This window comes from Emericellopsis cladophorae, assembly GCF_022114955.1.
Source record: "Emericellopsis cladophorae strain MUM 19.33 chromosome Unknown NODE_2_length_1295279_cov_118_880017, whole genome shotgun sequence".
NCBI classification, from domain to species: domain Eukaryota; kingdom Fungi; phylum Ascomycota; class Sordariomycetes; order Hypocreales; family Bionectriaceae; genus Emericellopsis; species Emericellopsis cladophorae.
Window position 1 is genome coordinate 75,034 of NW_026250927.1, and position 24,079 is coordinate 99,112.

Below are 24,079 nucleotides of genomic sequence, written 5' to 3' on the forward strand. Positions count from 1 at the left end.
CTCAGTGCCTAGCTCAAGTGCGTACAATGCGGTGCGAAGGGATGAATAACGACTGGAGCTAGCAGCAGGCCGGGGTGGAGGGCGAATAATAGAGGTGGGCAGAATTATAAAATGCTCCTGAAAGGGTGAGAGTTTCAAGGATGAAAAGAGCATGCGCAAAAGGTCCAGACAATATATGACTCTTCTTTGAGGCTGGTGGCATCTGAGAACTCTTCGCCCAGGCGCTGCATGAAAGCTCGTGAAGATGATGTGCTGCGATCAGCAGCGAGGGAAAGCGCGGGTAGTAGCGCTTGCCTGCAGTCGCAAGCCATTGATGCTGGTCACCTGCACGGCAGTGTTTTAAAGGTGGTGTGGGGCCCTCCGTTGCCGCCAGTCACCCGTTCCCCTGGCTGGAGCGACGAGCGCAGCAAGCACGTGAGCAGCTTGCCAACAGCCTGACGTATTTCACATGTTTTTGAAGCCGTTGGCCATGTTCGATTTCATCTAATTACTCCATAGAGACGTACCTTACGCATATTAAGTATTACGTAATACCCATCGACCTCTTCGACCGTAGCTACCATGTATGTCCGTGATGGTGATATTGATGCTTCAAGTGTCCTGTATTGAAGGTTCACTGACATCTACGCCACAGATGGATGAGAGACCAAAAAGGACCAAATATAGCTTGCGTAAAAACCAAATGCTCTTTTAGGGCAACACAAGCCAAGATCCAAGTACCTCGATAAACACTCGCCGTATCATCTCACATCGACTCGACAGACCCTTGTCATGAGATTACATAAGCAAAAGCGACTTGCTGCCCCGCCATTGAGTGCTCAGGCTCGCCCCTCGCCCAGCACAACCACACGTATTGAACTTCCGTTAGATCCCAAAATCTCAAGAAAGCGACGTCGTCACCGTCATACATGCGGCGACCATGGACATTACAACTTTCGTGGTCCAAGGACGCGACAAGGCTCTTCTGTATGGGGATTATTCGACATACCATTCACAATGCTCCAAACGTCTTCTAAGCTGTCGCGCGAAGATTGGCATCGTGACGAAGAACCGGGGTAAATTCCACAAGCCGGAGCATCTCACAGCTGAGCACATTGGCGAAAACAGAGAGTAAACACTAGGCCGCGCCACGGAAACTTGCACTCATGCTGACCTGCGTGTAGATATGTTCACCTTCTTTTGCTCACCAGCGAGCGCGCATGGGCGCAAGCCATGGGCATGAAATCCTCTCACGCGTCCGACGACAAGGGGCTCAACAGCCACGCTCGATCTCACGTTGTCTCTCGACTCACCAAAGCCGCTCGTGCAGCTGAGGAGCTCGTCGAAGCGCTCGGTGCGACCGACGAGTCTGGCGCGTCCACGACCGATGTCCTCGAGGCTCAAGCCTATGCAGCTATGATTCAAGCTGCTATGTGTTTCGAGAAGCATAGTTGGGAGGCATGCCTACGCAATTACGCTACCGCTTGGGTCGTATACAGTGCGCTGCAGTCTTCCACCAAAACCGATATCTACAAGGAGCTTCTTTCGGAGACTATCGATCCATCGATTCGCTACGCCGCTTACCAGCTGAAAACTCCTCGAACCACCCCAATCCCCGTCATCGCGCACAAAGCCTTTCCTCAATCCGACAGTGCATTGGTCGAGAACGTCAATCAGCTCGATCCTACCATCTTGAAGCAGGCGGACGCATCTCAGGACGCGAAAGACGGCGAAAGCATTCCCCAGACGCTGACATGGAGGTCTCGAGAAGTCAAGATCGAGGACGCGCAGATTGCCGAGGCCTGGGCCGCCGTGATACAAGCAAAGAAGACATTGTCGGAGAAGGTCAAAGAAATCGACGATGATCATCACTTTGAGAAGGCTGCTGCGTACGATGAGATCCTTGCCGCGACTGGCGATGCCGTCGATGCAACGAAAACCGCTATCGATGAGCTACGCGCCGAAGGGGTCGGCTCAGGCGATCCCCGCATGCAAAGTCTACAGATCACACGCACCGCTGTGAACTATGAGATGGTCAGCTGGCGAATCGGCCGCAACCGCGTTCTGACGGGCGGCGATGATGGCGCCGCAGAGCGCTACGGACACGGCAGGAGGCGGAGAAACAAGGCCAAGGCCAAGGATGAGCCTCTCAAGGATGAAAGAGAGCTGCCAACTTCGAAGAAACTCCACAAGCTCAAGGAAAAGGTGGCACTGTATGACGGAACACTTCAAAACTTGCGGACTATCAAGGAATTGCCCGGTGTGGCGGCGGATGAGGAACTGGCGGCCAAGCTCGATGCTTCCGTTAAGTACTTTGAAGCACTCTCGTAAGTTGTCCAGATTCTGATCTCTTGCGTGCCGCGGCTAATGTGTCCAGCAACCTCTCTATTGCCCGCTCCCACTCACTGGTGGGCAACGTCACGAATGCTCTTGCTCTCATCAACCACTCTCTCAAACTCAGCGAGCAGGCTTCGAGCCGGATGCCCAACCTCGCACATGATCCAACAAGGCCAGTGAACGTTGACGTGTCCGCCGAATCGATTGCGAGCCTCTCGGCGCTGCTGACCGGGGAACTCCAGCGCCACCGTGCCATCGTTCACATCGACAACATCCGCAAGGAAGAGATCGCAAACGCTCACTCAGGCTCGGCACCTTCAGCGGCCAAAGTCCCTCTTGTGGATCGTCTCTACGACTATCCCATAGGAGGCGTCGACTTGGCCAACGTTGTCGAGTTTCCGCCCAAAAGGGCCCTCATTCCCGTCAAGCCCATCTTCCTGGACGTCGCTTGGAATTACATTGGATATCCTGGCAAGGATCCGTTGGCCGCATCCGATGTCAAGGCCCAGAGTGCGCCGTCTGCAACGGGCGAACAGGTGGAGCAGAAGCCAGAAGAGAAGCAATCCGCCAAGAGAGGTTGGTTTGGCTTTGGCCGGTCGTAGACCACTTGCTAGGTGAACAAATACGAAGTCCAGTCATCAAGACGTGGCACAGAAGTGCACATGTGTAGCAAACGGGGAACATGCAGAAGCTGTCGGGTTTCCAAGATTTATAAGTGACTGACACGCGTACTTCCCGAGTGTATAATCACAAAGTACACTTGACGGCTATGGTAGGAGTGAGGAGGAGGGAAGGTAAAATTATCATCTAGCTTGGCTTTTTGTACAAGTAATTCAAACCACTCCGTCGGAGACCATTGCCCAAAAATCTCATAATACAATTCATTGGTTCCTCGGAACTAAGTTTTGATGCACCAACGCCAATCCGCCAACCGTGGTATTAAAAGCAAGCGCAAACATATAACGCAAAGGTAGGGCGGAAGTATGAGTACAGGATAGATACATCGAGCGGCAAGGCGATCCTCAGCACGCCGCTCATATTCTCACAAACATTGGAAACATAAGCATGAGCTTGGTCAAGACGTGGCAAGCTTTAAGGCTTGTTCTCGTCCTTCTTCTCACCCTCCTTGGGCTGCTCCTGCTCCTGCTGCTGCTCGCCAGCCTCGTTGCGGGCCTTGTGCATCTTGTCGAAGAGGTTCAAGCTGGCCATCTGAAGCTCATCGGTCTTCTCCTTGATCTCAGTAGAGGTGGCGGTGCCCTCGCCAGCCTGGCTGGTGGCGATGAACTCGCGGAGAGAGGTGATCTTCTCCTTGATGCCGTCGGCCTCGGCCTTGTCGAGCTTGTCGGCATACTCGTTCAGAGCGCGCTCAGTGTCGTTGAGAACACTATCAGCACGGTTGGCAGCCTCAATGGCCGCCTTGCGGTCCTTGTCGGCCTCGGCGTACTTCTCGGAGTCCTCGACCATCTGCTCAATCTCCTTGTCGGAGAGACCAGAGCCTGAGGCGATGGTGATGGACTGGTCCTTGTTGGTGGACTTGTCCTTGGCGTGGACGTGCACAATGGAGTCGGCATCAATGTCGAAGGTAACCTCGACCTGAGGAACACCGCGGTGGGCAGGGGGGATGCCAACCAGCTGGAAGTTGCCGAGCATCTTGTTGTCCTTGACAAGCTCACGCTCACCCTGGTAGACCTTGATCTCGACGGCAGTCTGGAAATCGGCAGCAGTGGAGAAGACCTGCGACTTCTTGGTGGGAATGGTGGTGTTGCGGTTGATCAGACGAGTGAAGACGCCACCGAGTGTCTCGATACCCAGGGACAGAGGGGTAACATCGAGCAAGAGGAGATCCTTGACCTCACCAGACAGAACAGCACCCTGGATAGCAGCACCGATGGCGACAGCCTCATCAGGGTTGACAGACTTGGCGGGATCACGGCCGAAGATGCTCTTGACGGACTCGCTGACCTTGGGCATGCGGGTCATACCACCAACAAGGATGACCTCCTGAATGTCCTTGGCCTGGAGGTTGGCATCCTTGAGAGCCTTGCGGACGGGGTCAATGGTGCGGCTGATGAGAGGATCAACCATCTTCTCGAGCTGAGCACGGGTAAGCTTCATGTTGATGTGCTTAGGGCCGGAAGCGTCAGCGGTGATGAAGGGAAGGTTGATGTCAGTCTGGAGAGAAGAGGATAATTCAATCTTGGCCTTCTCGGCAGCCTCACGGATACGCTGGATAGCCATGCGGTCACCAGACAAGTCAATGCTGGAGGTCTTCTTGAAGTCCTCAACCATATGGCGGACGAGGTGGATGTCGAAATCTTCGCCACCAAGGTGGGTGTCACCGTTGGTAGCCTTGACCTCAAAGACACCGTTCTGGATCTCGAGAATGGAGATATCAAAGGTACCACCACCAAGATCATAGACAGCGACGACGCGGTCGGCCTCCTTCTCAAGGCCGTAGGCCAGAGCGGCAGCGGTAGGCTCGTTGACCACACGGAGGACCTTGAGGCCAGCAATCTGACCAGCATCCTTGGTGGACTGACGCTGAGAGTCATTGAAGTAGGCAGGAACAGTGACGACGGCGTTCTTGACCTTCTTGGACAAATAGGCCTCAGCAGTCTCCTTCATCTTGTTGAGAACGAAGCCACCGATCTGGGATGGCGAGTAGTTTTGGCCACGGGCAGCTACCCAAGCATCACCGTTGGTGTGCTGGACAATCTTGTAAGGGACCTCCTTGATATCACGTTGAACCTCAACATCGCTGAACTTGCGTCCTATTAAACGCTTGGTGGCGAAGAGAGTGTTCTCAGGGTTGACGACGGCCTGGCGCTTGGCGGCGACGCCGACAAGACGCTCACCGTCCTCGGCGAAAGCGACGACGGAAGGAGTGGTACGGGCACCTTCGGCGTTCTCGATGATCTTGGGGACCTTGCCCTCCATGATGGCAACTGCCGAGTTTGTGGTTCCCAAGTCGATACCGATCACGCTGCCTTGCACCTTCTCGCCCTCGCCGGTGTTTGTGGACTCATAGCGAGCGAACTTGGCGCCGAGAGGGGCGCGAGTGAAAGCTGATGAGCGAGCAGCGATGGGCGAAGCCCTGGGCAGCTGGATAGATCATGTCAGCTTCTGATTCGGGCGCATTGATGCGAAGGTTGTCGCGATGAGTGCGGCGCGTAACTTACAGCTCGGGAGAAGCGCGAGGCGAGCATATTGGTTGTGTGATTAAGGGTATACTATTGAAAACAACAAGAAGAGAGAAGATGAAGGCGCGCGTGATGGGGAGGGAGAAGTTGAGGAAGATGATGGAAAATACAGGTGTGATAATAGAGGATGGGAAGGAATAATGAGAAAGGGATCGGGACAGTGAAAGTTTTTGACCCGAGGAAAATTAGGTCCCCGTCATGGAAACCGAAGGAAAGAAGACGTGAGCAATCAGAGGCCGCAGCGTCGCGAATGAGGGTCCACCTTACCTCCTGCACAGGCTGCACTTTCCGCCGCGACTCCCCGGCTATCCCCGGACTAATGTCGGCCCAGCCAGTGGCAGGTCCAGTCGACGCACCAGCCACTGCGACAGCTTGTTGCTGTTGACGGACAAGCGCGAGATGACCCTCGGTCGAAAGGTAAGACAATATGAGATCGTGGAAGCATCAAAGCCATTGAGTTTCTAATTGCCTTTGCCTATTGTACCTTGATCCTGCGCGAATCTGACTGTAAGTACGTATATAGCAGCAGAGAGTCCCGCTCAGCTGGCTCGAGCCTAATTACGCTGGCGGCGTCCAACTGGAGAAGAGCCTCGGACGTCATCTGCCGCCTTCACAACAACACTTCACACCGTAGTAGGGTACCTTATATACACTTTCCTCACTCCACCCTCTTCATGCCACTTGCCCCTTCGCCCCCAGTCTACGTAGGTACGGAACATCCGCGTTTCGCTTCGCCAAAACAAGCCTGGGCTCTATAATATTATACCTTACTTGCGCAGTGCATCCGCCTTGTCCATCAACGGTTACTGTACCGCCTACGACCGAGCACCAGCTTCACGGCCGAATATCCAAGTCCATGATCGGCGCTGCGCAGTCTACTGCATGTCCCGCCATCTGGTATAATCACAACTACCCTGCGAATAATCATCGACTCGACTAAACCAATCCCCAGAGGATGGCCGTGACGGACGATGGCTTGTTTGTCCCACTTTGCCGATCCCAAGCGAACAGCCGTGAACGCCCAGTTTACTGATCATCTCTATGGCAGGCACTTTCCAAGTCAAGGCCTCGTCCTGAAGCAAGGACGAAAACAATACCGCACGCCTGTGCGCTCTTTGTTCGTGGCGTCTTGCGGTTTCTGGTACACCAACTGACTGGGCTCTAGACATTGGCAATTGCGATCCCTGATAAGCGCCGACAAACACAATATTGTATACCTTCCCGGTGGACACGACAGAAATCAAGTCTTGCGTCTGAACACTGCGACCTGCGAATGCGATCCTGTCAAGCTCCTGCCCTTCACTCCGCGATGTCTCGTATCCAACGGGACGTGGTTATGCTGCGGTGGCGAGCGCGGGGAATTCGTATCCATGAACCTAGACGCTACTACGAGTAACGATTTGGCCGCGGGGCTCGGCGATGCATTAGGCCTCGAACTCGATCCCGAAAGTCGACTACCGTTCGGTTTTACAACAGCGGATGCGGAGTCGATATCGGGCTTACTTGCACACGGGCAAAGGTCGACCAAAAGCTTCATTGCGAAGAGTGCCAAGTTGACGACCAAGGGAGATCGAATCAACGGCATCACAATTTGGTCGCCGTCGGGGCGAGTCAAAACACACGACCGGGCATACACCTTCCCCGTTGCCGTTCTGGCGAACAATGACAGGACCGTCAAGATTGTCGGCCTCCATTCCTCGGAGGACAACGACAAGATCGAACCCCTAGCAACGATTCGGTATCCCGACTACGTCAATCGAGCAGTCATCTCGCCCGATGGGAACATTTTGGTTGCTGTGCTCGACGATCCCTACATGTACGTGCACGTACGGGCTGAAGATGGGTACTCGTGGGAGCTGAAGCACAGAATAATGCTCAAGAGCCAAAAGAAGGATGACGAGACCCCCATGAACGGAACGTTTGCCGCTTGCTTCTCTCCATCAGGGGCCTACCTAGCGGTCGGCACGCAACACGGATGTGTTTCCGTCTTCGATGCTCAGGACCTCCTCGAATGGGGTAGCGATGCCGTACTAAAAACTTTCGAGTCGTCCAGGCCCTGGACCGGCCACGGTGCTATTCGTGATATGGCGTTCTGCCCCGGACCGTACGATCTTCTAGCTTGGTCCGAGGATCGTGGTCGAGTTGGCCTGGCAGATCTCAGGAGTAATTGTGCAATCCGCCAGATTGTCGATATCAATAATCAAGCAGATTTTGAGCAGATCAACGTTTTGGATCGCAACACAGTCGACCCTAGACTACTGGACCGCCGAGGCGAGCAGCGCGGTTCAGCTTTAACCTCGTCGCTGGGCCACCTCTTTTGGTCTGACAACCTCAGACGGAACGAATCGGGGGAAGACCTAGTGGACTACCGAAACTATCCGCTGACGCCGAGCGATACTGAAGTTCTCGAATCCGTACAGAACGAACGCCGGAGACGGGAGTGGGCTAGGGACAGGGCTTCTCAGGCACGTGTGGAGCCCATGGCAGCCAGAGTACGTGACCTCGCATCGACACTTCGATACTCTGGAGGTCCGCGGCATGAGGACCTAACACCCCGGGAAGCTGGCACGCTCAACCCTAGCATCAATCGGGTGGCAGATCTCCTAGGGAACTTTCGCGAACAGCGAGCAAACGTCCGTGTACGAACTACGGGTCGTTTGTACCGCGATGTAGCTCGTGACAGCGGCACATCCTCCTCCAACTTGGGACAGCTACCACCGTCGACTCAGTGGGAACGGCCAAGAGTGGAGCGCTTAGATCCAGGGAATTCAGTACGAGGCCAGGAGCCATCTTGGATGGGCGTGCTCGATCAGGTCAATGCACGTCAGCGAGAGCGAGGCCCGAATGACGATGGCCCGGACCCTGTGGACATGTTGCGTGCTATCATTCAGCAGCGCGAAGACAATCCCACCCGCGAGACACCAGACATGAGTGTGCAGGACGGGCCGCCCTGCGATGACCATACCGCAGGCCTGGCCTGGAGCGCGGATGGACGTAAATTGTGAGTCAATCCAAAGGGCCATCTTCGTCCTGAAAGGATATTGACTAGTCGTAGCTATTTGGCCGCCTACAATGGCATTTACGAATTCAAGCTTGACCTGCTTGGAAGGATGTTGTCACCGAGCATTTGCCTTCGCTAAATCGAACAGAGGCTGGCCAAAGGCCACAGGCAAAGGTTTTCTTTTGTTTATGAGAACGAAGTTTACGACACTGTTAGCGATCAGGCGCATAGGAGCCACAGATGCTGGAAACATTGGTTTGGATGGTTTCACTCTATTACTTCAGCGCGAGGACCTTGTCTTGGTATAATCTCTCACTATTGAAGCTGCCATGGTTGCTTGTCTTCCGCGCCTCATGTGGTGACATTACCATACATTAGTTTCTCGACTTGTTCGCCAATCGCCAGCGAACTAGTCAAGCCGGGGCTTTCGATGCCCAAGAGGTTGACCCATCCCTCGTAGCCACTCTCTTTCCGGATCACAAAGTCCTGAAACCCTTTGCCTGTGGCGACAGCCTGACGATGCGCCAGCTTTGGGCGAATGCCAGCGTAATCAGGCTTTAAGCTATCCACATCGACGCCAGGCAGAAACCTCTTGATCTCTCTCACGGCTTGTTCGAACCGCGACGTGTTGACAGACAGATCGTTCGGGTCGTCTACCCATTCCACATCCGGGCCAAACTTCAATCTGCCCCCCAGGTCCAAGGTCAGGTGTGTACCCAGCCCTCCGAGGCCGGGCTCTGGAGCCGGGTAGATGAGCCTTGAGACTTTGGGGTGCGAGGACCCGTAGGAGAAGTAGTTGCCTTTGGCGTAGTACAGCGTCTTCTTGTCTGTATCCGGCACGATCATGTTGTGGACCTCCACAGCTCCCAGCCCAGCAGCGTTGACAATCGTCTCCGTCGTGACGGTCGATGTCTCGCCCGTGGTCCCATCCATGACCTCCACTTCCCATCCCGACGCGCCCTTGTCCCCAAGAGGTGTGATCCTTTGCACCGGTGAGTTCAACGCTACCACGCCACCATTCTCCTCGAAGAGGCCTTGGAGCGTGATCATCAACCCGTGTGAATCTACAATGCCCGTGGTAGGACTCTCGAGGCAGCCCTTTTCAGCGCGGACACCTTCTCCCTCGCGCGCAATCTCCTCCTGGCTGACCCACCGGACAGGAACGCCAATCTCCTCCCTGCAGTGCTTCTCAATACTGTGCAGCGCGGTCATCTGCTCATCGTTCTGCGCCACGATCCATTTACCCGTGTTTTTGAATCCGACGTCATGCCTCTTGCACAGCTCGTACAGCAGATTCTTCCCCCGCACACAGAGGGATGTCTTCATGGTGTCGGTGCCATAGTAGATGCCGGCATGGATGACCTCGGAGTTGCGCGACGATGTCTCCGTTCCCACGGCCGGGTGACGCTCAATGAGGAGAGTGCTGCTCGGGGAGGAGGATGGCAAAGATGAGCGGCGCGTCAGCTGCCGAGCGATGGCGAGACCAACGACGCCACCTCCTACGACCTACGCTTCCTCAGTAGGGAGTCGCATGCTGGAGATGGAGAGGAAGGGACAGTCATACCACATGCGTAAAGTCGGCTTTTCGAGCCGCTGTCGAGCTAAAAGTAGATTTCTGATGAGCAGAGGCAATTGCTCTTGGGAGACCTCTGACGCTTGTTGTTAATATCATTGTGCTGATGAACGACAGGGGATGAAGGTCGGGAACCCGGGCTTGAAGATGCCTAGACCGGTTATGGTTATGTCGTCAAAGAGAGAAGCGGGATCCGTCCGTATGCCGGCGAGCACCGCCAAGTCGCACTACGTAGAAGTATTCACACAGAGAACATCTACCCAGTCAATACAAAGTCGGCCACGTTAAGTCTTGAGAAGCAGACGATTGACTATCAAAACGCGCGACGGGCTGTCCCGTTGTATGTTCCGAGGACTGACTGAGGGTCGGTAACATTGATACTGTATGTCGGCTGGCGCCCATGGCGACGTGCCAACGTTCCTTAACTGAGGTATGGCGCCAGGAAGTCCATCTGATAATCCACAATTCGGCAATGTCATTTTCATCATCATATAGTCATCGGCGTCTCTTCTCACGGCTCGTTTACCGGCGTCGAGGTCGACAGGAAATCCGTCCAATTCCTTGTCCTCGCGTTCCCTACCCTACTAAGTAAGCGTGGCGCAAGTGCGTCGCGCGGCTCTGGCATCATCTCCGATCTTGTCGGTGATAGAACGAAACCCTCAATCACCCTTATTCCCCTCCTCAGACGCATCGGCTTCTGCCACGTTACTGGTCGACCGCATCAACGATGACTGCATCGATGGTGCGTTGCTCGCAGCACCTCCGCCTGAAACTTCCGAGAGTTGCTTTTCTTCATGCAGTCAGTGATAAAATCCCCGCGACCCGGGATGGATGTGACATACCTAACTCGCGAATCCGGTGTCGGAGCATCTGATTCTCCCGGGTGAGCATCTGCGTCTCAGCCTGGTAGAATGCGCTCTCATCTCTGCCACCAAGCGCCCAGTCACCGCTCTCTTGACTGATTGAAGTAGACCTCAGTCTTGGGGACGCGCCACGGCTAGGGGTTCGTGATCGCCGGTGCAGGTCTGCTCTCGTCAGATCGCCTCCAGACATACGGTTATGTCGGAAACTGGGTGATCGCGAATATGAGCTTGGAGGTGCCGCGTGCTGCAGCGACTGCTGTGAGCCTTGTTGGGGGATGGGCGTTCCCTGGATCGAGCGCTCCGACACTGCGCTGCTATTCTCGGCGAGAGCGGATGGGTTGCTCTCCCGGAGACGACTCAGTTCGAGCTGTTGCTGTCGGATTTGCTGAAGCAACCGATTCTGGACGTCTAGGTCAGTTCCGGGGTCAAAGATCACGGCCGTACGAGGACTCACTACTTGTGCCTCTTGCTCTGCTTCGAGCTCCTGGTGCAGCTCACCAAGGCTAGGCGCCCTATGATGGTGAGGATCGGCTGTGCTAGGAGATGCCGCGCCAAGCTGTGGACTGACAGCATGACTGTGCTGCTCGCTTACCATCTCTCCCGGTGCAGGCATCGTGGGGTCGTTGTGCTGTAGATTCATGAGGATGGATCGGCGGCGGCCTAGCTGATTGGGGGACTGATGGCCACGCAATGAGCTGTTCGAAGAGCCTAAGTGGTACCATCAGTTTGTGCTGTGTTCTCAGATGAAGTACACCCAGGAATCGTGGACACTCACGTCGCAATCCAGCGTTCAGGGTAGCGGCAGCCTGAAGCGAGACAGAAGCGGACGGGGGGGAACCGGGGGGCGACTCGTCGCGGGGTGTGGTATTGGCATCGTTATTAGAACCCGAGGACATTGCTGCGACGTGATGTACACCTGAAGGACAACCTGGGCTGGAATCTCGGCTTTGGTGCAGACGGGAGAAAGAGCAACCTGGTCAACGATGGAATTAAGAGGTCGTCGGAAAGCCAAAAAGTGGCGTGGTCAATCCTGCACGCGTGATCAATCGTCCGGCGTCGGATCAGGCCTTGTTCACTTGCTACTTATGATACCTGCTTGGTTGTGCACTCGGAATGCGCCGATGGCGACGGGCAGTCCAAAGCTTGGACGTGAGCCTCTGGTAGGTGTACTTGTCATCATGTTTAATTGACGCTACTGCCAGTGAAGTCAACTCGTGGTGGAAACGAGTTGAGTTTATTTAGTGACCATGTGAAGTGCAGGCACCCCGCTGTAGGATAGGTAGGTTGCTCGGACCGTTAGTCCCCTAACAATATCCGCACAAATAACAGCATGTGGCTGTCAGCTCCCCATCTTCTCAAGTTTGCCTATCAGGTTGCGGGAATGCAATGTCACAACGGAAGGATTCGTCACAGAACTTCCAAACTGTAGCAAATATCATTATAGAAACTTAGATCATGACACATGGTTTGTCTATCGTACCGGATGCCCCCGTATCACAAGCAGCGGCAGCTACGTACCTGACTACCTTACCCTATACTGCGTATATATCAACGCTTCTCCGTGTCGGTCGTGCTCACGTGCGTTACTGTTCGATACCAGGTATGCGTGCCAATCTTGGTCGTGCCGTAGACTTCGTTGGCGACAATGAGTCGTGATGGCGAATCGCTCAAGTTCTTGGGATTCCCCTGCATACGATGATACAAACGTCATCGCTGTGTTTGAGCATGGCAAAAGCTGCGTACAGAGAGTTTTGTAGCTCGTTATAATTGACAATAATATATAAACACAATCCCGAGAGGGAGACCTCTCAAAGCGGACTACATCAAGTCATGATTCGCCTAATAATTATTGAGCCCGGCAGCTTTGAAGTTGCTTGGATCCAAACCCGTTCACTCGCGCGCAGAGGGAAATTCTAGGTCAAAGCATGGATAGCGGGGGATTGTCGTCAGGGAAGATGGGAGACCTGTCACTTCTCGAGGCTTTGTCGCCGTCCACAGTATGATACAGGCCAGATCCGCGAAAGCGAGCTCCATGCTGGACGACTGGGTCTACGTGGAGTGATGCGAGTCTTGAATACTGAAACCTATAGATCGGTGAAGCTCATGACAACACTGTCAGAATTTTTGAGAGCCCTTGTGTGCAAGCACGGAACCAGATGGAGCTGGACAGGGGTTCCTTATTAGCCCGTTGGTGGAAAGGGAGGAAAAGAGGCATGTTGCTCAGCAGGCCGCCAATCCCGAGGACTTGCACGTAGTACACGAAGCCTAGACAAGGCCGTATTAAAATGACGACGCAAAGTCTAGAGCGTATGACGCCTACCGTTGAGTAAATAAATCGGCCTTGTGCGTCCGTATGACAAGGTGTAGGTAGCCTATCCGTACCACAACGGAGGACCACAAGGACATGGAGAGAGGAGAGAAAAGACATTGTCCTACAGTGTGTTTTTGTTTCTCAATACCGTGTGGATCAGCCTGGGAACTGACAGGGACGCTATTGACCGGGCGCCGCCCGCGGAACAGACGGCCCCCAGCATGCGCCCAAATTCTCGGGTCTGTGACTGCAGTCCATGTCCGTGGAGGAACATGAAATTTCACAAAGCCCGTGCGTGGTTGCACAAAGCCTGCGACTTTTGGTCGAAGTTGACGACGAGTCCTCGCGAAAGGCCTTTGGCCGGGTAAGTCGAGGAGCCGCGGCGGAATGATTGAGATGGCGAAGGTGTTTCGCGTTCCTGCATGCCGCTTGTTTCGTGCAGTACCTTAGCTTGGTTCCTGGATCGTGCATGATCGTGTGGTCGTGGGGCATAAAAATTGTTGGTGAGCATCTAGGCGGGCGCGTTTGGACAGCTGCTCCGTCTTCGGCAATTGGCGTAACCGATTCATTAGAGCCTAAATAAGAGTCAGCGGTCCCCCCCCCCATTACGGAGTTCTGGCGTACGGCCCACGGGATAACGCATAAGTGCCGTAGCGGCACTCCGAGCGCTGATTCAAGCCAAGTGGCACAAGCACACGCCTTCTGCTCGTCAACTTGTAGACCAGTACGTAGTGATGGTAATTAATAAGTAAGAAGTAGAGTAGACTGCAAGTGTCGACTTTCTGCCCGAAGCGCATCGGCGAGCAAAAGGAAACGAAGAGACCAGCAACCGATCGGGAAGGGACCCCGACAACATTCTACTAGTCTATTTTAGGTGCTCAAGATACACCTAACGTAACCCACTCTTTAGGGACCAGACTCATCGATCGAGAAAACCTGACCTATGATTTCATGAAATGGGAACTTGGAAGATTTTAGTTCGATGTTAATCAATGCGGAAGCCTCGGAGCACTGCCTGCTGGCGAGCGACGATGCGCATGAGCGACAATTGTCATGCGTGTCTCTGCCAAATGACTTACGCAAGTCCGAAGTCGCTATAATACGGTACGTAAGGCGAGATGGCAATTTCGACAGGGTATATCTGCAAGACGCGTCCGCCTAATTTTATCTTGTCGCCTCGTGATAATGCGGGCCTATGATTTGATACGAGTCTTACTGTACTTTTCTGTCGTCTGAATAACATTGGATAAAACGCGATGCATCGTGGGAATCCCAGTCGCGTCGAGCAACCACTCACGCAAACCTGAACGGTAGCCCCGCGATGCGAAGTAGTAGCTACATCCGTAGACGCGGGCAACTAAACACTAACTACTAGTACTTGACGAGCCTGGCCTTTTAGGCCTCCACGTCACTTTAGAGGAACCTCCTGTGACTTTGTCTTCCACGAATGACTTATAGATTGTAAGACAGTGTATCGACTTGTACTTACGCGGCCGTGCAAACCCGTCGCAGCAGTCACACAGTCACACAGACTGGATCTGGACGGCGGACGCTGGCGGAGGCTACTTGCGCACTAACCGAGACCCCCGGTAGCGCTCCCCTTTCACGTGGGTCAGGGAGGCACAACCTGGTCAAGGCAGTCGCAACCTTGCACGAACGGCAGGGACGCCCACAGTCGCTCCCGTCAGTCTGACAGCCTGAGATGGTCAATGCTGGGAGGTGCAACGAGGCAGGAGCTGTGCCGTCTCATTCCAGTCACTGAGGGTATCCTCCTCTCCCTTTCTTTCTCATGTTGTAATCCTTCGTTGATCGTGTACATCTCATCACAAACCATTCTATCCTTAAAACAAATTGTCGCTCATTTCAATTTGCTCGTTTCCATTTGCGTCATAGGCCGAGCGCCACAGTAACACCGTCTTCCGACATTGCCATTCACAACTACGGATAGCTGACCTCACAACCTCGACGACTCGCCCCTTTGTCTCCAGTCTGAATCGCATCACAGGCTGTTGAGTTCCTGGCCCAAGGAAACGCCCTAGGATTTCTAATCGACTAGCGACCACATTGCGTGCTTTCTCAGCGCGCTAACAGCAATATCGGCGCATCGGTGGAGGATCGCTAGACCCTCCGTTCAAACCTTCTTTCACCCGTAGACTGCCACGGGCCGCGTTTCGACCTCTCCACGGCAATCTGCCACGCGCTTTTCGATTTCGCTTCACCTTCAAACCGAGTTCGTCGCGCCAGTTTCATTTGTATGGCAAAGTCGCTTGGTTTGCCTTGACAATCTTGTTTCATTCGTTTCAAGGCGACACTGTCGATTGCCCGACGTCGCGCATATTTGTGGCGTACCATGCGCCTTGCGCTGGGTTTCTTGAAGCTTTAAAACACTTCCAGCGAACAGTACGACACTGATCCTCACCTTCGACAAGCACAAGCCCAGCACGGGTTACATTGAGCCCTTGCGCATCGAAAAATATGGCGACCATAGCCACCATGCCACATGCGCCGGAGCCCGACAACATCGACACGATCCGATGGCGGCCAGGTCAACAGCCTATTGACCTACCGATCACCGAAGAAAAGAGAATTACGGATACTGTATCACCATCTCGCAACGAAAAACTAGCACGGAGGGAGTCGCGGCTGGGGCTGAGGAGCATTTTTGGGCGCACCAAACCAGCTCGACACTTAGATACCCCAGTCACCCAGCATGTGTCAAAATTGCCCGGCCAGCCCTCGAGTCCGAGTGGTACCGCAACGCAAGGCATTCCCTACTGCAGCCTGCCACCTGGAAGGCCGATCGTAAGAGGTCAAGTCTCTCGACCTCTTTCAGTCACCGCTGAGGATGTTGAGAGTTTGCCGCCTTTGTCAGCAGACGCAGATGAGACATCGAAATCCAAAACACCCGTAGGAAAGTCAGGCAAAGCCGGTTCCCAGTCATGGCAGGTGCCACCTTTTCACAAGGCATGCCCAGAGGCCGCACAGCACTCGAATCTGCCCGCCACGACTGTACCGGCCGACCTGATTATGAGGTCTCACGAACGGAAGGCAGCCGAAGCAGCACTTGAACTCAACAATGAACAGGCAGCGGCAGCCGATAAAGCAAACAGCAGGAAGAAGCCCCGAAGAAACCGGTCTGGGACGGTTTCAGATGCCGACTGGACGACGAAAACGTACATCTTGCTCGAGTCCGGCCATCTGCTCGAGTACGCCCAGGAAGGACCTTTCGACCGCATGCCTGAGAAAGTGCTGCGTCTCAACCGCAGTTCGGCAGCCTTTGCTAGCGACTTGATCCCTGGGCGTCACTGGGTACTACAAGTTTCTTCAATCATGGGTGCCGAGGGCGCAACGATGACCGACGCGAACAGAGGCCTTTTCTCGAGGCTCCCCTTTCGTGGTGGGCATGACAAGCGACATGCTGCGAATATGCTCCTTGTTTTTGAAAGCGCGGACGACATGGACTCCTGGCTGGTCAACCTGCGGTCGGTGATCGAGCTACAGGGAGGCAAGAAGACGCTTACAGAGACTGGTGCGCCAAAATTGGAGCCAGCCACTCCCCTGCGGGAGCAAACTAGCCAGCGCACACTTCTCGTTCGGGAGCACGACCGCCATTCCAGGAGTATACCGGAAATCCAGGCTTGTGAACAGGACAGTGCGCGGCGCGAGAGCAGCGACATATCGGCTGTTCCCTCGTTGACCCTGCGGGACCGATCTCTAGATGGCATGTCGGCGACGAACAGTGTCGTTTCCCATGACGGACACCAACTAGACAGCCTGCGTAGCAGCGCCAACAGACTATCGTGTATCTCGTCGGGGCAAAGGACGATGGTCACCTCCGCTGGCTCCTCCCCAGCATGCTCGCCCACGACTGACAATTTCCCATCGCCAGTGGAGGAGCCCACGAGGCGTCACCCTGAGGCCAGCAATAGCGACTCGAGGTTGCGACCGAACGCGACAGCCATCGTGGATCGACGGAAGTCCTTGCAGACCATGTCCCCGTTTGTTGTGGAACCCCAGTCTCATACACCGGCGCAATCACAAAGACCTCAACCTTCGCTCATCGGCGCAACGGCGTCAGGCTTTGCAGGGCATGTGGTGGCCCCCAACTTCAGTGTCCCGCATTCCTCCAACCGCCGCTTTTCTACAGCACGACTACCGACTGCGGACGCGTCGTCACATGTGCAGCCTACGCCAGTTATATTCGAGCAAGCCGAGTCTCCGGCCCCATCGCGCACGGCATTGCGGAAATCACCGGCGGCTATTCGTACATCCCGCCCCCTTTCCATGGTGCTAGACCAGTCGACGCCCCGAGAAGATGAACCGGGGCGCCCAGCGACTCGTCATGGCGATAGCTTGAAGGCTAGCCAGGCTAAGGAGGAGACCCTGCCAATGCCGACGCACAGATCTGAGGCGGGAGTGAGAGACGTCCATTCCCCCACGCTGGGGGCACTTGACCCAGTCCGGCCAGCGAGCCCAACCCTGCCTCAGCAGACCACGTTGAGGACGAGCCCTAGCCGGCTGTCGAGCATGGGAGCTTTGCGCGGCCATGGCGATGCGACTTGGCTCGGGCGACTGCGGCCCCTGGCTTCATCGCAAACGCGAACGTCGGATCCAGACAGGTGCCATTCGACAATCGTGACGTACGACCGTGCCAAGACATTCGCACAGATGCCAGGACGACTGGCGAAGAGAGCCAGTATGATGTCGACACCCAGTAGCTTCTCTCACTCACCTCCCACTGCGCCGCCACCTAGCACGCCACTGCCCCGGATTCCTCAAACAGGCAGTCGACCGAAGACAGATGACAATGCACATGCTCTGTTCAACAGACGGAGCATGCCGCAGCTCAGCGAGGGCCCGCCGCCGATGCCTCCACCAACATGCGCTTTACCACCTATTCCACAGAAGGTTCTGCAGGACCACGCTGTTCAAAACAGCCATACGGCTCTCATGTCTACCATTGTGGACAACGAAAACGATCACAACTTCTTCTAGATTATGTGTGGACAACCTGTTTCTCTTTCTTCACGGCAATGACGCCACACCAAATTTCTCATGTCTGTTCAATACGCAGGAGAGGGGATTGGAATTAAGCGGTTATCTGGTCAGGTTTCAGGAGTCGAGGACTATAAAATGGGCACTGACGAAAAAGTCTGGATAATGGTTGCTTTTACGAAGAAGCATAGATGCTCCTCTCAAGGAGTAATGATACCCGCTGTTGCAGACAGCTTGATTGACGACGAAGCCTCGGGGCCTTATTGATACTTTGGCCTGTGTGCGAATGCATCTGTTCATCGACTTTTGCAGCCCTAGTCGATATGTCCATGTAATGTCGCCAGTAATCACAAGTACGAAGGGATGGTGACTGGTATCAGTGACTTACCCTAAAAGTAAATACATGTGGCTGGTAAGCAAGCCTTCCTCCCCGTTGCCCCGCACCGCCATCATTCTGCCTCTTGTCCTTCCCAATTCCGTCCCGGTCGGTCTGTCACCAACGAATCTCACCTGCAGGAACGACTAACTGGGCTTGCGCAAGCATCTCCCCTGCCACATCATCCAGGGCCGCCTTCTCTCTTCTTTCCTCATCGCGAACGATCAACCGCATTGCATCCACATTGTAATGCCCACGCATCCTGGTCTCATCTTCAATCCAAAGTCCGACGACTCCACGCACACAGACGATTGAACGATATGCGCGACGAGGAAACCCCTTAGACGACGACCACCAGACGCTTCTCCAGGAAGTGGACTGACGTGAGGGAGACGGGGGCTCACCATCACGAGGCTCACCCAGAAGCAAACACCAGGAACACTGCTGGGCTACGTATCGATTCTATTCTGTTACCACGCATCATCATCCGTTATCACCGGTGGCACCCACCGCCATCATGCCGCCCACACTCCTGCTCCCGCGACAGTCGACCAGCGACGGCGACACCCTCATCATCCCCTCCACCTACGGCGCGCTGCACTCGTCTCTCCACCCAGGTATCATCGCCGGCATCGTAATCGGCTCCGTCACCGGTTTCCTCCTCCTCCTGCTCCTCATATACTCCTGTCTCGGTTTCGGGCCCCTGGTCTCGGCGAACAAGGTCGTCGTCGAGGAGGAGGAGGTGGAGGAGCCGCGACCGCGCTCCTCCAGGAAGAAGCATCGCCATCGTCGACGGGGCAGCGCCAACGTGCGTGTCCGAGAGCGGGTCGAGGTCCGGACGAGATCAGGCGGACGGGGGGGCGATGGCCCCGTGATTGTAGAAGCGCCGGGGCCCGCGTCGGACTCTGACGAGGAGGATGAGGTGGTCGTTATCGAGGAGCATGACACGCCGCCGCCGAGGCGGGCGAGTCGACGAGGGACGGGCGGCAGGGTGTATCGGGACGTGGATGTCGAGGAGATGAGAGAGCACAGAGGGTCTAGGAGGAGTCGAGATTACTGAGCAGAGTTTGGAAAGCGAGCGAGCTTTGTTTTTGATATTTAGCGGCTGTGATATATAGTTTTGAGATGTCAATATGATCTTCACGTCCATCGGGATGAATGCAACCGCAAAACACAGATTCACCCCATTTTTTCTTCTTCCTCTTCTCCGTCGCTAAATGGAGACACGCTCAGGGTTTACAGACCCATGTTCCCGTTGGGGCCCCCTCCGCCTTGCTGTTGTGCGCCAAAGAAAAAAGTATCAAACGGGTTCATCTGCTGATTGTCCCCATAGTCATTCGGCAGGCCTTCCCAGTTGATGCCAAAGCCAAGATCGACCTGCGCCTGGTCGACGCTGCTGCCCATGTCGCCGCCGTTGGGCGCGGCGCCGAGGCTCTGTAAGAAATCCATGGTCGGCGTGTCCGGGTAGTCCATGGAGCCCTGGAGCCCAAACTGCTGTCCCATGAACGCATTGTTATTGTTGTTCCCTGCGGGGTGCGAGTGGAGGCGCCGCAGCGGTGGCGGTTGGGGCGGCTGCCGTTGGCTGTTGTTGGGTTCCTGCTTGATGCTAGACGCGGGACTCACCGCGTGGTTGTCCTGCGAAGTCATCATGTACTCATTGTCGTAGCCACGTGCAGCAACAGCAGCAGCCGCCTGCTGCGACAGGGCCGGCGAGTGCTTGGAAGCCACGTCACCGCCTTGCACAGACATGGTGGGCGAGGACAGTGTGTCCGAGAGGGAGAGGTCAAAATGAAAAGGCTGCTGCTGGTGCTCGGATGGACGGCTTCGGTGCTGTGATTGCTGAGGCGTAGGTGTTGGGGGATCCAGCGCAGAGAGCCAGTTTGTCGAATGCGTTCTGTGGTGATGGCGCTGGGCGGCGGCGGCTGCCATCGACGCGGACGCCTGGGCTCCGAAGCCACCGTTCGAGCTGGCCATTTTGATGGTTGCCCTCGCCGTCCTGTCAAAGGCGTCGCGGCAGGTCTCGGCAGGGGGGCACTTGTCGATCATGTCGGTGAAGACGGACTTGGCCGCCAGGACGGTAAAGTCCACCTCGTCCATGGTCAAGCAGCTGCGTACCGTGTGCGAGTGCCAGATGGCGTACAGGTACGAGATGCCCGCCATGAAAAGGTGATGTGTTGAGAGGTAGGTGTAGCTCACCAACCCCGTGAGATGGAGCTGTCGGTATATCCTCAAGATCTTCTGACCTGCTTCCGCTACTTTGAGATAGACCTTATCCTCGTCCTCTCTCGATTCCGCCGTGGTGAAGCCTTGGGGGCTATCCACCTCGTTGGACGTGTTGTACTCGCCCTCAAACATGGCTGGCACGCTCAGACTCTGGCGATAGAGGGTGATGATAGCCTGCCAGTAGTTCAGCTCAAGGAACTCTGTCGAGAATGCCACGCCCGTCTCGTGGCGCGTCGGCGCTGATTGCTTCCAGTTGAATAGTCTCTCATCGATGCTGCGCCGCCATGATCGGAAGGAATCGAACTGCACTAAGAATGGTGAGGGCAGATGTGTGTGCATCTCGGGGTACATGATCCCCTGCGGACCCGCCTTGGCGATCTGTGACTGTTGGTATTGCAAGACCTGTAGGATCTCCGACTGTAACATGCGGAGACGAAAGTAGTGATGCGCAACGTGCTTGTAACTTGGCAGCATCTCGTTGTTCTGCGACTCCATGATACCTCCGGGCGTGATGTAGTCGTCGTCCAGTATCGAAGGCAAGTCAGTCGTGATGACCTGGTCGCTGATCCCAAACGGCCGTCCGACACAGGTACTCACGAGCCGATCGAACGAGTACGTGCACCACCACAGCCGCCGCCTCATGTCGCGTATCCATTGTCGCCTACCTCGCTCCTGGGCGCTGCCCTCTCGAGGTCGCGTGCTGCTGCCATCCGTGGCTTCGCCGTCCAGCGGCGCCTCTGGTAATGCCTCCACGTCCATGCCATCTTCGCGATGTAGGCCCAGGTCCACGGCCAGCCGTACCGCCACACCTATGATATACCACAGACCGGGCGGCACGGGTCTCAACAACGCAAAATTGGCCAGAAGAAGCACTGCCTGCAGAACCTCCAGCCCCCCGCCCGAGTTGCTCAGGCAAGCCTCGAGATGGACAATGGCACTCGCATGATACTCCTCGGGTTGGCACTGCCCGCCGTCGACGGCCATCCTTGACGTTTCGCTCTTGACCGGCTCCCCGACAATGACGCCGCAGCCAATCGCAAACACCATGTTGAGCACATAGGACTCTCGCGGGCCCAGTCCCTGCGGGGGTTGCGCATATGCAACCTCGAACATCTTCATAAACTCGCCTCGGTGCATAATCGGGATCTGCGGATTCGCGTGCTCAAAGTACAGTGTGACGAGTCGCATGCCCACGTCGCGGCTCGGGAACGTCGCAGGCTGGATGCTCGGCTTGGTATGTAACCCAAAGAACGAGTCCCTCATGGAGGTGCCGCTCGTACCGCCGGGATGTCGCCGATCCTGCGGGTGCCCGCTCTGGTCAGAGACGGAGTACTGTACTGCCGCAAAGACGACCCGCGCAAACGACACGCCCGAGGCGGAGGCGAGGGATTTCGGCTTCGACGAGATGTTCTGCATGGCGGGGCTCTGTGCGCTGCCACCCGCCGAGGCCGAGGCCGAGGCAGACGTCGGATTCCTCTTCTGATGGCTGAGCGTCTCGACGGCTGGGTTGCGCGGCCTCCCATCCTTGCCAGCACCGCCGTCCTCGTCCTTGCCCGCGGGGCGCGAGCAGTTCTCGAGGTTCTCCGCCGCGGGGAAGTCGATGCCGTGGTCCCTCAGGAGCCCCTCGAGCTGCTCCACCCTCGTCTCCAGGTAGAAGACGTAGCTCCGGGGAATCTCCTTCTTGGTGATGGGGTCGTAGCCGACGCAGGCGACGTTGGCCTTTGCGCAGCTCGCGCAGCTGGGGAGGCGCTGGTCGCATCTGTTCTTGCGGAGGCGGCAGCGGTTGCAGGCGCTGACGTTGCGGAAGTTGCTGCTGGCGGATGCCTTGGAGTCGATCGACTGATGAGGCGACGGCTGCTCGGCAGCGGTAGTGGTCGTGGTCGTGGTCGTGGTGGAGGCTGTTCCGACTTCTTCGAGAGACGACTGTCGTTGGCGCTTGGAGGGTGGGGGTTGCGCGTAGGGCGAGGAGGCGTCTGGGGCGCCCATGGTCTCCCGTCAGCTCAGCGACGCCTGTTGCAGACGCTGCTGGCTTGTAAGGGGGATGGGGGTTGCCGAGCAATCGATCGATGCTCAGGATGAGATTGTCTTTCTATCGTGGGCAGGGCGCGCGGTGCGAAGGAGTGGTAGCCATGTCTATCGTCTCGGGCGACTCGTGGTTCATGTGCTGTCAGGGCTAGTCAGAGAGCCAGCCGGTGCAGGATAGAGCCGCGCGAATGGTCAATGGTGGGTGGGTGAGAGGTGGCTGCGCGCCGAGGTTGACGGGAAGTCGATAAGTGCTGTTTGATTATCGTCGTGGGTTGGATTGGAGTCTTGGAATTATCAATCAGCGTCCACCGATTGGGGGTCCAACTGATAAGCAGCACCGGCTGGAGGAGGGATCGATCCATCATCCCAGTCAGTCAGTCACCAACGAGCACGCACATGCTGTCGTTCGCCCCGCATTGCCTGCTTTGTTAATCTGCTGCTCGGGTTATCATTACGTGCATTACAATTCCCCCCATTACTTACTCGATGCCCATGCAGGTAGTGAGATTCGGAGTGACCCTGCGATCTAGCTCAGTTCACATTGTGGCGCAAGCAGGACACGGCATCAGCCACACACACTAGGTACAATACACCAGCCACCGCGTGCTTGGGCAAGGTACTAATTACGACGTGCAAGTTGTAAGTGAGCAGGACAATGGAGCTGGTATATACAAAGTAAGCTTCGCCAGGTCGTGCAATAAACAATACGAGGATGTGTAAGGTGGATTCATTACTAGGGCTGTCCAGTGCGTCGGAACGACGGCCCTAGGTCCCCCTTCTTCAAGGCTGCCCTTGACTTGACTCAAGTAGATATCTAACTTCAATGCCCAAATGCTACCCCTTTGCAATGCAGTACGTACTCCGTACCTCGCTCCGCGACAGATCGTGGCAGGCCCCCTCGTCGCTGGATATACTGAAAACGCCCAAAGGGATAGTCCCAAATGCTCGCGGAACCCGTGCCCAAAACCCATCGTCTATGTTGAAAAATCCACGCTCGTACCAATGTGACCCAGAATGCTGCTGCGGGAGAAGTGAAAAAGAAAGAAAGAAAAACCACAGGTTGCAAAAGAAAAAAAGAGAACAAGAAAAACAGAGGAATCGGCGTAAAGCAAAACGCTAAACCAGAGGGGGTATTCGCCACTGCATTAAGCAAATGCATAGGTAGTGAATGAGAGACCGGTCGACAGTCTAGCCCA

The 24,079-nt window shown here is 55.6% G+C and overlaps 8 protein-coding genes across 8 annotated transcripts; 4 read left to right on the forward strand and 4 right to left on the reverse strand.

Annotated features, from left to right (window-relative positions):
• Positions 1-919: 919 nt before the first annotated feature.
• J7T54_006760 (Signal recognition particle subunit-like protein) lies at positions 920-2,918 on the forward strand (the record flags this gene model as incomplete). The annotated part of the gene is made up of 3 exons (XM_051507031.1): positions 920-966; positions 1,164-2,306; positions 2,357-2,918. The coding sequence occupies 3 exons, from the start codon at positions 920-922 to the stop codon at positions 2,916-2,918; spliced, it is 1,752 nt and encodes a 583-aa protein (XP_051365974.1).
• A 490-nt stretch (positions 2,919-3,408) lies between these two features.
• On the reverse strand, positions 3,409-5,522 carry J7T54_006761 (Heat shock 70 kDa protein-like protein; the record flags this gene model as incomplete). Its single annotated transcript, XM_051507043.1, has 2 exons — positions 3,409-5,418; positions 5,496-5,522. The coding sequence occupies 2 exons, from the start codon at positions 5,520-5,522 to the stop codon at positions 3,409-3,411; spliced, it is 2,037 nt and encodes a 678-aa protein (XP_051365975.1).
• Positions 5,523-6,886: 1,364 nt separating this feature from the next.
• On the forward strand, positions 6,887-8,521 carry J7T54_006762 (uncharacterized protein; the record flags this gene model as incomplete). Its single annotated transcript, XM_051507054.1, has 1 exon — positions 6,887-8,521. One exon carries the CDS (start codon positions 6,887-6,889, stop codon positions 8,519-8,521), a length of 1,635 nt encoding a protein of 544 aa, XP_051365976.1.
• A 271-nt stretch (positions 8,522-8,792) lies between these two features.
• Positions 8,793-10,086, reverse strand: J7T54_006763 (L-2-hydroxyglutarate dehydrogenase-like protein; the record flags this gene model as incomplete). The annotated part of the gene is made up of 3 exons (XM_051507065.1): positions 8,793-8,832; positions 8,891-9,940; positions 10,028-10,086. The coding sequence occupies 3 exons, from the start codon at positions 10,084-10,086 to the stop codon at positions 8,793-8,795; spliced, it is 1,149 nt and encodes a 382-aa protein (XP_051365977.1).
• Positions 10,087-10,749: 663 nt separating this feature from the next.
• J7T54_006764 (uncharacterized protein) lies at positions 10,750-11,849 on the reverse strand (the record flags this gene model as incomplete). Its single annotated transcript, XM_051507076.1, has 3 exons — positions 10,750-10,880; positions 10,933-11,661; positions 11,729-11,849. 3 exons carry the CDS (start codon positions 11,847-11,849, stop codon positions 10,750-10,752), a joined length of 981 nt encoding a protein of 326 aa, XP_051365978.1.
• Positions 11,850-16,291: 4,442 nt separating this feature from the next.
• On the forward strand, positions 16,292-18,259 carry J7T54_006765 (uncharacterized protein; the record flags this gene model as incomplete). The annotated part of the gene is made up of 1 exon (XM_051507087.1): positions 16,292-18,259. One exon carries the CDS (start codon positions 16,292-16,294, stop codon positions 18,257-18,259), a length of 1,968 nt encoding a protein of 655 aa, XP_051365979.1.
• Positions 18,260-19,152: 893 nt separating this feature from the next.
• Positions 19,153-19,695, forward strand: J7T54_006766 (uncharacterized protein; the record flags this gene model as incomplete). The annotated part of the gene is made up of 1 exon (XM_051507098.1): positions 19,153-19,695. The coding sequence occupies one exon, from the start codon at positions 19,153-19,155 to the stop codon at positions 19,693-19,695; it is 543 nt and encodes a 180-aa protein (XP_051365980.1).
• A 176-nt stretch (positions 19,696-19,871) lies between these two features.
• Positions 19,872-22,844, reverse strand: J7T54_006767 (Positive regulator of purine utilization-like protein; the record flags this gene model as incomplete). The annotated part of the gene is made up of 1 exon (XM_051507109.1): positions 19,872-22,844. One exon carries the CDS (start codon positions 22,842-22,844, stop codon positions 19,872-19,874), a length of 2,973 nt encoding a protein of 990 aa, XP_051365981.1.
• Positions 22,845-24,079: the final 1,235 nt, after the last annotated feature.